The sequence below is a fragment of the Gymnoscopelus braueri genome (assembly GCF_963280865.1).
Source record: "Gymnoscopelus braueri genome assembly, chromosome: 14".
NCBI classification, from domain to species: Eukaryota; Metazoa; Chordata; class Actinopteri; order Myctophiformes; family Myctophidae; genus Gymnoscopelus; species Gymnoscopelus braueri.
Window position 1 is genome coordinate 29,716,105 of NC_137619.1, and position 13,644 is coordinate 29,729,748.

Here is a 13,644-nt window from a genome sequence, read left to right on the forward strand (position 1 = left end):
AGGTTGTGTTTGGAAGAGCTGTGCTTATGTGTGATTTTTCTCCGACTGACCGCTCAGAATAACAAGAGTTATGCAACTACGTTTCTATTCAGGAAGAAATAGCACTGTAGACTACTTGACAAGAGACACTGATGTTCTTTAAACAAGTGACCTCCACATGTTACATTGGAGTGGTCAACTATAAACAGAGTTGATATCTTGGCACAAAAATCTAAAGGGATAATACAAGTCCAAAACAAACCACTGTATACTATTTTTTTTTTTTAATTTCAAGTAATATCGACACATCTCTAAATGTGTCCCCACTGTGCTTCCTCCTGTGTCCAGAACAAGCTTCCTGTGTTAATGCTGGGCCGTTCGGCAGACCTGAGGCCAGGGGAGTTTGTTGTTGCCATTGGCAGCCCGTTCTCCCTCCAGAACACGGTTACCACAGGGATAGTCAGCACCACCCAGCGAGGGGGCAAGGAGCTGGGCCTGCGCAACTCAGACATGGACTACATCCAGACGGACGCCATCATCAATGTATGTGAATATGATGTGTTCAGAGACCTAAAGAACGATTCTACAAATGTCTTCTAAATCCTAACAGTTTTCTGAAAAAGATGATTGCCTTATCAGTGGTGTGCAAACTTTTCCATGTCAAGGACCCCCACAATTATATGTATTTGGCCGCGGAACCCCATCTCAAAATATTTTGTTGACCCCCAGAAGCAATGATTTGAGTTAAAAATGTTTGCTTTGAAAAATATATTCAAAGATTTGCAAAACAAATCATCATTTTTGAATAGCCAAAGAAATCTAAAATGACACAGAGGCTTTCCCGGTCTTAATGCATTAACATTGTCTCTGTTTTGTTTAATAGTATGGAAACTCAGGAGGGCCGTTGGTCAATCTGGTAAGAAACTTTTTAAACTCAATTGTCAGTCAAGGAAGCTTTTATTTTTATTTTGACAATGTACGGTAAACTTGATAATAATCAATGATGATAATTAGCTCCTCCTTTGAGGTAGTCTACCAGACATTAAGTTGAGTTGTCTTTCAGGATGGCGACGTGATTGGGATCAACACATTGAAAGTGACGGCAGGCATCTCATTCGCCATCCCCTCAGACAAGATACGTCAGTTCCTGGCAGAGTCCTATGAACGGCTGTCCAGAGGTATAAAAGCTGTCATCCTGCATGGTTTATTGTCTTTTTTTCTATTTTTGCCAGACCCAAGGGGTCGGCCTACATGAGGCTTTGACCCATTTCGTCCATACATGGGCATAAAAGTATGTCCATCTTGTCCCTTTTTGACCATATATGGACACATTCTGGGTCTGGCAGAACCAGGTCTCCTGGTCTTGTTTCATAAACGCCCTGCTTCACGTTCACAGACAAACATACATTAAAACCTGGGAACTGTCCCAGTACAACCACAGTCTTATGTTGTTGGCCACTGAGCACCTCCACTGGAGCAGTTGGGGATTCAGGGCCCCATTCTCAGGCCAAAAATTCCCCGTTAAATCGGGATAATGGACCTGCGCCTCCCCAATAGGTTATTCTAGCACCTGCTCTACCCGTCACCATTATGCCGACGCCGTTATTTGCGCGTGGAGGTGTGCCCGTGGGCGTGTTGTTGCTATATCCCCCACATTGCAATTCTACAGACACACATGGGTACGGCTTGGGGACGGGGGATAGTGGATTCTAGAAGCACCCGCTGGTTTATAAAATCACCCGTCAAGTGCACACAGACACTACAATGGCTTTGTGCGTTGGACCATGAGCCGTGTTGCCAGCCTTGGAGAGAAATAAGCAACCGCAGTCCGCAGGTCTATGAAAACAAAAAGAAGCAACTCTAAGGCCACATGAGCACTTCAAACTACTAACTAGAGTTTTCATATCCCCTAAATATTTCAGCCCGGCTCGACTAATAATTGACAAATTAGACCCAGCCCAGCCCGTCAGTCATTTTTCTAAAGAAGCCTTATTTCTCATTAAATCTTGGTAATATATGAATGATCTGTGTGTGAAATGCGCTCTTTCTTTATACAAACCCATGCTCGCTCACTCTACCGCAAATGCCTCTCTCTCTTTGTACAACCCCATGCTCACTCTACCGCAAATGTGCTCTCTCTCTTCATATAAACCGATGCTCACTCTACCGCATATGCGCTATCTCTCTCTATACAACCCCATGCTCACTCTACCGCAAATGTGCTCTCTCTCTTCATATAAACCGATGCTCACTCTACCGCATATGCGCTATCTCTCTCTATACAACCCCATGCTCACTCTACCGCAAATGTGCTCTCTCTCTTCATATAAACCGATGCTCACTCTACCGCATATGCGCTATCTCTCTCTATACAACCCCATGCTCACTCTACCGCAAATGCGCTATCTCTCTTCATACAAACCCATGGTCACTCTACCACAAACGCCACCACCACTCCCAGCGGGGTCATTTTGATTCTATGACGGCTGCCGTCTAGTTATCATCAGTGCCAGTGTTGTGAGGAAAAACAACTAACAAGCAACCAGGTCTAGGAAAACCAGCCCAAAAGAAGCGAGTCAAGCGACTATGGGTCACATGAGCACTCTAACATATACATCAGCTATTTGAAAATAGCAGATCTACAAGCTCACAACGCCTCCCATGCAAACGCTACGTTCATGACCCCCCAAAATAACCATATTTGAACTGGGGACCCCCCCATTTTGTTTGACTCGGTTCCACAGATAAATATTGTGAAAATAGCAGATCTACAAGCTCGCCAGGCGTTGGGTGCTCCATTGTGGTCTCGACCCACAGGTTGAGAACCACTGCATTAAAAGCTCCAAGCAAGTTACATGTCTAGTATGTTGTTGACCACGTAATGTAATGTTTTTGGTTTAGTGATAGGCTACTCCGTGGCGCGCGCGCGCCTCATTGTATGCTGCCCAAAATAACAGATCTGTAACTGTCGACACGACATGACGCAGCGCCGTTGATAGCTTGTATGTCTGTTATTTTGGGTAGGCGACGCACATACGCATCGCAGCAATGTGTCTGGGTTTGAGAGGCTTTGATTGATGTAAACTTAAAGTTTAGCTCTGTTCGGGATTACTGAACAAAGGTGGATGATGAAAGATAACGGGGACAATATGGATGTAAGTTAACTTTAACTGCGTCACTTCAGAGGAAACTATGGAGCTACTACAGAGATGTTTACACACCCCTGGAATCCATTAGAATGATGGAAATAGAACAATACAGCCAACGTGAGTACATAGGCTATAGAACTTTCCTAAAACTGTCCAATTTATTATACCCATGTGCTACTGTTTGTCTGTGTACCACGTAGGAGCGTTGTCGCAACATGATGTAATTAATTATTTGGGAGCAGCCGGTGTGTACCAATAGTATACATATTTTAAATGGCTTTCATATACTATTCCGGATCTGACTAATATGACAAGCTTATTGTGAACACAATAGGCTACAAATTAATATAAAAATGTATTTGGATAAAATAAAAAAAAAGAAGGAAAACAAGCCCAATGTGGCTTATAATAATCAGACCAGGCAACAGTGCAGACAGGTAGATAGGCTAGAGCATATATTGGATCGGGATGACGGCTAGCGCAGTCTTCTCTTAAAGGCAATGGCTTCTGGCACGGTGATTGGTTTTATCATTGTAACGCCCAAACCACACCTATGCATAATGTAACGGGTAGCTCAGGTGTTTGGCGGGTGAGGGGGGTGCCATAGAATACCGAATTTTGCGGGGAAACGCCTCTTGCCTAGTCCGAAATCCTAAATTAGTGGTTTGTTCAAATCTGGCTCTGAATAGAGCCCTCAGTGCCTTGATCAAGGGCACTTCAGCAGTGTTGGGGGAGGGGTAAGAGGTGGCCATTCACTTCCCACCCCAGATTTTCCCTACCGGTCTGGAGGATCGAACCGGGAACCGGTCACAAACGCAGTCCTCAAATTTTTAAGCTCCTCTAACATTTAGACCACGGCTGTCATTATGGACTATTTGCAAGCCATTAGGGTTTCCCACCCTCTGAGTTCTGTATGACGTGAGAGAGAGATGGCTGCCATGTGAATATGGACAATATGGATCTTTACCTGGCATGACCTCAAAAGTTTGATATAGCAAATGCACAGATTCCAACATTATGTCTAATTATTATTTTCTTTGTTTAATTTTTACTGCCACCGCCTAACCCTGCACCTGGCCAAGACTTTGAGGTGGTTTCACATACTTCTTTGATATAGGGTTCGTGAGATTGAAATTGTACAATTCTTGGAGATGGATTATAAAATGAGCAGAAAGCAAGGCTATCAAACTCTGTAAAGTTAACACAGCAGGGTATGGTGGAGTATCTGCACGCACGCACACACGCACACATACACACTGTGGAAAAAAAGTATAAGCCTTAGCTACTTGTGAAAGTGTCTAGGGCATGATTTGAGCATTCTCAAACGATGCTCCTATATGGACGTTTGTGTTGGGTTATTCACTCTAACACTCCCGACACAAACTGCTCCACAGTCTATTGAGTGATCCAAAGTAATATTTCTCCCCCCCCTAATGTGGTACAAAAACTCCCATATTGAATCTTATGGAGGAGTAGCCCTAACCGTATGGTAATTCAGTCTAGTCAAGACTCTTTTCATAGAGCTCTATTGTGTGGAGGGCAGTCGTAATCCCTGATTTATATGGATTCAATAGAATGGTCCTGATACCGTTATTAATACCGTTATTAAGACTGTGGAAGATGAGGGAAGAAATTAATAATTGTTCAATAGTTACAATCCAGGACTTTTAATCTAAATGTAGGGTAAGGGATTTGTTGTTGTTAAACTAAGTGTTAAAAATCTCTATATTCTGTTAGTAATCATTAATAGTAACAGGGGTCTCCCCCTCTCTCCAGCTCTTTAGTAAACAGAAAATACATTTTCAGGTCGGGATACCAATTTTACTCAATTGGGAGAGTGAACTCATACAAGATACAGGATACACTAGTGAAAGATTATAATTGGACTCTGAGAAAATGTTATCCCCTACTATCCTCTACTAGCTTGCTTATATAAGCAATCATATATATATTAGTGTTGCTACTGATATGTAATATATTGTATGCATTGTATGTCATGATGATGAATTGAGTACAATGGACCATAATGGAAACAAGCCCCCCAGGGCTTTTTTTTGTTATCCTTTTTGTTACTGCCGTACCGTTTTCTAATGTGTTAATAAAGTATTCAATCAATACTTGTTTTCTCTGTACCTATTAGCAGGGCAGGCTGTATCTAAGAAGAAGTACATTGGTGTGAGGATGATGACTCTCACTCCATCGTAAGTTGCACACTTTGTCACTGACTCTACCGAAGCACAGACAAACACAGCCGTACAGAATTCAGCTGTAATGATGGATGTCAAATACAAATATTGATGCGTTTTGTTATGTAGAGTGATTATTATTATTATTATTATTATTACAGTACAAACGTGACGCAAAGCTCAGCCAATTAGTGAAGCCGACGGGTCGGGTTCGATTAGCACATTACTGCTGAAGTCACACATAAAACTCTTGACTGAAATTATTTCATCATCACTGATCCTTCATGGACTATTAACATTTGACAGTACTGACCTATTTGCTTTGATTGATGACTGGAATAATCACTGCTTGGCCACACCATCCTTCATAGTACCTCACCCACTGACCATTTCCCTTTCTCTTAGGTTAGCCAAGGAGCTGAAGAGTCGACACCGAGACTTCCCTGACGTCACATCTGGAGCCTACGTAATGGAGGTCATTGCCAAGACGCCAGCTGCAGTGTAAGGACAACTTTTCTGCCTGTGTTGGTCAAAAAGCGTGGGTTCAATACAAACTTAATTTGGTCGGAACGTGGCAGATTTCTGTGGAACGTGGCGACAGGTTACCGCTCACACTTCCTGGGCCACGGGATATTGTGTTTGGCACTTTGCGCTATACACATGTATTGAATTTATATACAAGACACTAACTCACCGCCCCTACTCTGCTCTGTTCTCCTGTGCGCACTCACACGGCATATGCACATAATATTTCACGGTCTCTTTTGTTCCAGTAGTTCCCTCATCTCTCGTGTGTGTGCACTTCATGCACACACGCAAACATACACACACATTCACACAGGTTTATACAACTGTCATAGCAAAACAGAAATTCACAGCTCACTCCAGCGTGCCTGCTGACCCTCTAAGAATCCCCAATGCAATCAACCACCACCACAACTCCAGCAGAGTGTGGCTAGAGAGATGCTGAGCTCAGCTATTTCCTCCAGCCCTTATGCAGGGAGGCAGCTTCTCTGTGGTTTTCCTGGGCCTACTTACCCAGCCTTTGCAAGCATTGGTCTCCAGTGCAGAGCCTATAGCCCTTGTCTGGACTCTACTTAGTGTTTAAGTCACAAACGTTTATGGACAATGACATTTCTGTGGTTCCCTTTACATTGTGTTGCCTGAGATGCTGTTTTGAAGCTGTTTTGATCTCATGCTCTGATCTCATAATGTTAGGCTATTATGTTAGTCCTGGCCCTGGCAAGTATAGCTTGGCCCCACTGTAGAAAAGAGGGTCCTGTGTCCCACTGGAGGTGTGGGCATTAGTCATGCTTGCCTATTAAATGACACATAGTTGGTGAGCGCTATGAAGAGAATGTGGAACTGTGGTCGTGTTAAAGGGGAGCAAGGCAGGAAAAGGTGTGGTGGCCTCATTTAGCATGTGTCTGTGATTAAGTACTTGTTGTGTTTGGAGTCAGGCTTTGATATCACTTCTGGTAACCGGCCTTAGTCCTGCTGTGATGTAGACTTTACTAGCCTTCTATTTTGAGTGTCTTTGCTTAGGGAGTCTTGTATGTTTTCCAGCCTGCCCTTTCTCTGCTCTCATTCAGTCATAATTGTGGTCAGTTTCCACCAAATCCTTTTTTTCTCTCTCTCTATGAAAGAGATTTCATATGAATGTATTCAGATCTGTTTCTGATTAAATGGAGGCCCCACAATGCTTACACTGAACATTTACACATTCCTATATTTATTCCCTACACTTAAATGTTCTGAATGTTATAATTCTGGCTGTGTACAAATGTAACCTTATGGACCATATGTAGACGGTCTATTTGGTTGCATGTGTACACTCTCAGAGTTAGATAAATGAACACTTTTTCATTTTATATCCTTTTTCTTTTTTGAAGAACTATAGTTTAGATGTACAATGTACATTATATACACACACTTTTAAAGCTAGAAAAACACAAGGAATATTTGATTTGTTTTATTATCCAACCTTTTAATACCATAAATAAGTAAAACTTCAATAATGTCACAAATAGATTAGATTTGATACAAATTTCTCTAAAGCCCTTCAATCCCATTTCCTACTTTGTTTTTCTTTCTCTAAGATATCATTACACAGCAAATATACAAAATACTAAGGCTGTCCTCAACTAAAGAAATGATTAGTCAACTAATTACGACAATTTCAGTCCATGCTTTCCCCTGGTGCAGGTAACTGTATGTATGTATTTAAATGGTAAATGTCAAATGTTTGTATTGAAACATAATGCAATGTGTAAGGCCAATTTAAAAGTTGAAAATGCATTGAGGTGGATGGCTGTATGTAAGTAATCTTAGAAAGAAAAAGTCAAATTAGTGCCCTTTTAATATAATTCAGCACTATGTGTTTCAAGTTTCAGCCCTTCGCTCACTTGCAGTATGGCTCTCTGGAAAGAAATGTTGCCCACCCCTGGGCTACAGGCTACAGAAAGTTAAATACTGGCAGAATTAAAGGGTTGTGACTGTCTAGAGTTTACAAGAGATGTGCATGGGGAAAAAGAATAAAAACATGACTAATAAACTAACAAAGTCTTGGTAAACTAAGACAAAACAGACCGATTAACCACTTGAAACCAAGCGTCCCTATTCTGGGGCAACCATTCGGCAAAAATAGCAGATCGGCTATTTTCGGTGAAGAGATTTGGTGTTGAGTGAAAAAAGGAGGGTACCTACTAGTATAGATCCCTGGACCCTGGTCTTCTAAGTATATGGGGTTTAAGTGGTTAATCGATGAATCCACTATGAAGGGACAGCATTACAAAGTAAACTGATTTTAACTTTGAGGATTTGCCCTCGTCTCCCTTCCAGTGGCGGCCTAAAAGAGCACGACGTCATCATCTCCATCAATGGTCAGAGGATATCTTCGGCGACAGATGTCAGCACCACCATCAAAACTGGTGCCACACTCCGAGTGGTGGTGCGCCGGGGGAACGAGGACGCCATTCTCTCCATCGTCCCCATGGAAATTGACCCTTGACCCTACCACAACTACGACGCATTTGCGGGAGCTAATTTGTTTTTCTCATCACCAATGGACCTTATAAGGGTGTGGGTGTGTGGGGTAGGGGGTACGGTGCTCTAATGTGACTCCCAGCCCGATGCCATGATTTGTGGCCCCGCAGCCAATGGCGCCATGCATCCAGTAAAGTTCTGGCTTTGCCTTGAAAGAAATGACTGTACAGGTAGGTAGAGTTGAAGTTTCTAATCCATGTGTATTTACGGTTTTATTCTCATATGCCTTGATCAAAGCTACTACTGTTTACCGATTAACATAGAAAGACGGTTATTGGCATAATGTTCCCATTTAACTTTTGTTTTGAGTTGTGTTGAGTTTTGATGCAGACTTTTGCTTGGTGAGGCCTTTCGTGGCTGTGTTAAAATAATCAAGAAGGTTCTCTGAGCACATCTGATTTGTATAATATTTTTTATTCCCATTTTTATTTCAAGTACTGTCAATGTGTTTTGATGATTATGTGTTCTGTACTGAGAGCCAAATAAAGGGGTTTCTTTTGATTTACACTCTCTTTACTTGCTTTCTCATTTTCTCATCTCCCATCATCACTCTCTCACATACACTCACATACACACAGATAGGCACATGCACATGCACATGCACATGCACATGCACATGCACATGCACATGCACATGCACATGCACATGCACATGCACATGCACATGCACATGCACACGCACACGCACACACACACACACACACACACACACACACACACACACACACACACACACACACACACACTGCACCGAGGTTGATATTACGATATTTGCTTTGCATGTGCACAGTATTTGCTTAGCCATGCTCACACACATGCACACAGGCACTAGGGGGACATAAAATCAATTGGGATCTGGTTTGAATTAGTTTTTATTGCCGTCATACGGGTTTGATAGTGGCCTGGTGTGCTTGTTGGGCCAGAGGCCCTCCAGGCTGACCTCAGAGACAGGAAAACGGGCCAAACGCATGATCTGATCCAGGATATGGTGGCCACAGATGAGGGCCTTGCATGAACACACAATGAAGTCTCAGCCCAGGATTATGTTGATCATATACATTTGGAATAAATTGAGAATGATTTTTGAAAACTTGGAGATGACAGTTCTTCTTCTTCTTCTTCTTCTTCTTCTTCTTCTTTTAAACTTTGAATGGCCTCACAAATCAGAAGACTGTTTTACTTTACGAACAAATGTAAACAGACCTTACTTTACAATAAAATGTGATACTTGTTTAGCCTCCAAATTAAGAAAAAGTCTCTAATCCCATGTTTTGTTGTCCAATGCTGAAGCTACCCTTAATTTTACATTTGAATTACAGTGTTACGGGGCCTTGAGTTACCGCTGGCCATTCATTCCCAGTCTCCTACTCATTTCCATACATCACATAATAGTTGTATAATAGCATATAGTTTCCTGCCACTGTGCTAAATAGCCCACAGGCATGCATTATAATCACACATGACTATATACAGCAGGCCTACCAGACATGAACGTCATTATTTTGTCTTCTGTCAACAGAACATGATCACATAAGTACTGTATATTTAACTGACAAATATGTATACCTTTCCTCTCAGAGTCAATCAAAGGTCTTATATACACTTTTCCATCTCACACTGAAAACTGATATTATATGCTCGTTCAACAGCTATTTTTACTGTTACTGCCATCTCATGGTTCTTCTCCCACATTGCAGACTGACACCTCTACACTGTAAAACCCTGAGTCCTCGTTTAACTCTGAGAGTAGACAAATGGGTTACATTTGTACACTCTCAGAGTTACATATGTATAAAGGAACACTGATGATTGTACCGTGTACCTTGCCTGCCTCACATAATTTAAAAGGAAAATATGTAGGCACTATACTTCACTTTTACCACAGATTTGTATGTCTTCAATTGCAAATAACTCAGGAAAACATTTTCCCCTCCCAGTGTCATAGGCTATGTTCCAGTTTTTCATTTTTTATTTTTATATGAAGGATAGGGGAAAACTAAATGTTACAGCAAACTGACGCAAAGACACCCAAAGACACAAACATGTGATTCTCAGTGTGAGAGTACTTGTGTAGCAGTGGATTCAGCTGTGAGGCCCAAAGTGTTCCCATAAATGAAATCATAGCGGCCAGAGTGCCAAGCCCTGTATGCCCTAACCATCAGTCATCTAGGGCATGACAGGATTACCTCATGGCCCTTAAGTCTTGGATTCACCATCTCTTTGTGAGCCCAATCAATGCTGATGCCAGCATGTGTTTTATGTGTGCATATATTGTAGGCTGACAAGATGGATTGCATGTGTTACAACATGAAGGTTGGAATGCTTCTCATAGTAGGAATACCAATATAGAACCATTTGCCATAAAGCTTTAGCCATCTGTTATATTAATCGCTGATGTCCTGCAAGCATACCCAATCAACTCAATTCTGAGAAACATAATAAAGATGCACTTACAATATGGGCTTCATGTGATAGTGTTGGCATCATGCCATTATAGAAATGTCAACAATTGATATAACTTGGAATCCAAAAAGAATGTAGCCAGTCTCAAATGATCCCCATAAGTCCTGACTGTAGCCAGAATAAGGGACTTTTTAGTGACTTGTTTGCTTTTCTTTTGATAAAGTGGATAATTGGTCCCTGACTTAACTTTTCCGATTGATCCCACGAGAATATACCTGTAATTTAAAACAACTCATTGCATTCCTTTCCAGCAGGACAGTTACCAAATGCCTTGCTCCTCCCTATCCCTTTAAAGTCTCACCAAGAAAAAAGCAGTGCAAAAGAAAACAATTGTGCTTTTTCTTTTTCGGCGCAATAACAACAATCAATTATATGATTGATTGATTGATTTTTCTTTATTAAAGTGTCATTCTTCCAAAGGAAGCCCAGCCCATATGGACTTACAGGATGTCCTGTAAGTATGTATTTTTAACAGACCTAAATATTTCTAAATATAGGCCTACCAAACGGTTGAGATGTCGCTTCATGGTAAAAGTGTGATTTCAAGAATTTACATAGATAGATTTACATGAATTCACCTGGAAAATGTAGATATTTCTATTCATACATATCTCTGTCTATGGACATGACTATGTATACAAGTTGAAAATGTAAACAAATAAAAAAATAACAATACATTATAATAGCGAATGTATCAAAATACATTTACAAATACAAATAGAGTTGCCAGCAGCAATACAGGGGCAAAGGAATGCAATATGTAAAACGCAATATGTGCAATAGAAACAGAATAGAGTGAGCTTGAGAGAAAGAAGCCCATGCAATTAACAAATTAGCATTTTAAACAGCTGAGCAGAGTTGTGTTGTGTTGATTATAAGGCAGATTTCAAACTTTCAAAAATTCAGTTATCATGACAAACGTTTGCAAATGTTTGTACTTCATCCAATTAGGCTTATGCATTTTATCACCACAGCAACATTGATGACAGAGGGGCCTTGAATGAGTAGCCTATAGTTGTTATGTATGTCTACTAGACTAGTAGGCATATGACTAATGGCCAGCCATTTCAATGTTGATACAGTTAGGACTATGTAGGCCTACATAAAAATGCACTCCAATGACACTGTCCCCCAGAGCAGTGCCAATAGTTATTGATGTCAAAGTGTCCTCTGTTTGTAACATCCTACACTTGTTTGAAAATGCAGCAGAACAGTAGGCTATGCTTGTGTGGGCCAGAGCACTTCTATCTCAATGGCTCTGGTGTGGGCCTGTGACCCCCCCCTTTATTTTTATTTTCCAAACAGTGGCCCTTGATATTGCCAAGAAGCATTGTGGTGCAGCTCAATTGTCACCAATTAAGAGTTGAATTTGGATTCTGGAAACCTGTAGTAATTTCCAGTGTTTTCTATTTCTCTCTTTTTTCTGGGGTTTGAGGGGACAGTTTCTGGGTCACACAGCTATTTGCACCACGCGTTTTATGAAGGTCATTTGGAGCGAGATGAATCAATAAAGCAAGCAAGCAAGCAAGCAAGCAAGCAAGCAAGCAAGCAAGCAAGCAAGCAAGCAAGCAAGCAGAGAGACACATTGTACTGCATAGACTAGTATAGGCTTACAGTGGGAAAACAGAAAGCATGATTTTATATAGCTCTGGTCCATAGCGTTAGAAGGAGTTCTCTTTAACGCTATGTTACTTTTAAGCCGTTGCCCTCACACCCGCGGTAGCGCAGGCTGCGCAGCCTCTCGTCTGTAGTAAAAATAAAAAATACGCTTCCGCTACTCACCAAAACAAAGATGTTGAAAGCCTACTTTCCTAGTGGTAACACTTGGAAACCCCCACCTCACGTCTAAAATACACTTTTTGGCCAGAAAATTAAATATTTCACCGGAAGGAAACATATTTTTTGTTACTCCACTGCGCCCCCTACAGATCTGGTTAATGGATTTTTTCTATTGAATTGTTTTTCCCCCGGTGGAATATTTTTTTTTCTGGCCCCAAAAAAATATTTTAGACGTGAGGTGTGGGGCACCGAGTATTCCCACTAAGGACAGTAGGCTTTCAACATCTTAAACATGTCTTTGTTTTGGTGAGTAGCGAAAGTGTTTTTTTTTTTTTTACTACAGACGAGAGGCTGCGCATCCTGCGCTACGGCGGGTGTGCGGGCAACGGCTGAAAAGTACCATAGCGTTAAGGAGAACTCCTGCTAGATTTTATACTTAGTTGCGCGCTAGGGTCGCGCACTGAATGGCTTATCTACAAACTCAGCTTGAATTGTATTGTATTTTTAGTGCGCGACACCACCGGCGCCGCACAACAATACAACCTAGAGTACAAATAAAGCCTTCAACAGTCAGCCATCCATTTCTTGGCACAAGTTCAAGTCGAGTACAACAGTTCTCTAGCGCCCCCTATCGTCTATTTTGGTTTGAAAACTGTACCCATTCACAGTCAAGTTTACTGACGCTCCTCGTCGACACAGATTATCACAGGGAAACATCCCTCTCGCCCATTGGCCGGTTCTAGTCTTGCCGAACGACTAATGTTGCCATGTTGGCTTATTATAAGTTACATAGGCTTATTTTTCTGTAAAGTTGCTCGTAAAAATTGGTAGTTGCGGCTTTTTGGGCTTGCTGTCTAATGTTGTTTAAACCAGTGTTTCTCAAATATTTTCAACTCAAGGACCCCCAAATTAATATGTAGTTGTCTGCGGACCCCCATCTGAAAATATTGCAATATTATTTTTTCTCCAAGATTGTTTATAGCTGATTTGTGGCTTGTTTTCATAGACTTGGTTGCTTATTTCTCTCTCAAAACCTGGCAACA

At 41.5% G+C, this 13,644-nt stretch overlaps 1 protein-coding gene across 2 annotated transcripts in view; it reads left to right on the forward strand.

Moving 5' to 3' along the window:
- LOC308101046 (serine protease HTRA1A-like) overlaps window positions 1-8,866 on the forward strand; it is a 39,557-nt gene extending 30,691 nt beyond the window's left edge. Inside the window, exons 4-9 of one of the 2 annotated variants that reach the window (XM_080450334.1) lie at window positions 328-522; window positions 863-895; window positions 1,043-1,157; window positions 5,269-5,329; window positions 5,720-5,815; window positions 8,156-8,866. In XM_080450334.1, coding sequence (XP_080306460.1) covers window positions 328-522; window positions 863-895; window positions 1,043-1,157; window positions 5,269-5,329; window positions 5,720-5,815; window positions 8,156-8,324 — 669 coding nt within the window. In that variant the 3' untranslated portion in view covers window positions 8,325-8,866. The remainder of the gene's footprint in view (window positions 1-327; window positions 523-862; window positions 896-1,042; window positions 1,158-5,268; window positions 5,330-5,719; window positions 5,816-8,155) is intronic. The other variant, XM_080450335.1, reaches the window with a different exon arrangement.
- Window positions 8,867-13,644: the final 4,778 nt, after the last annotated feature.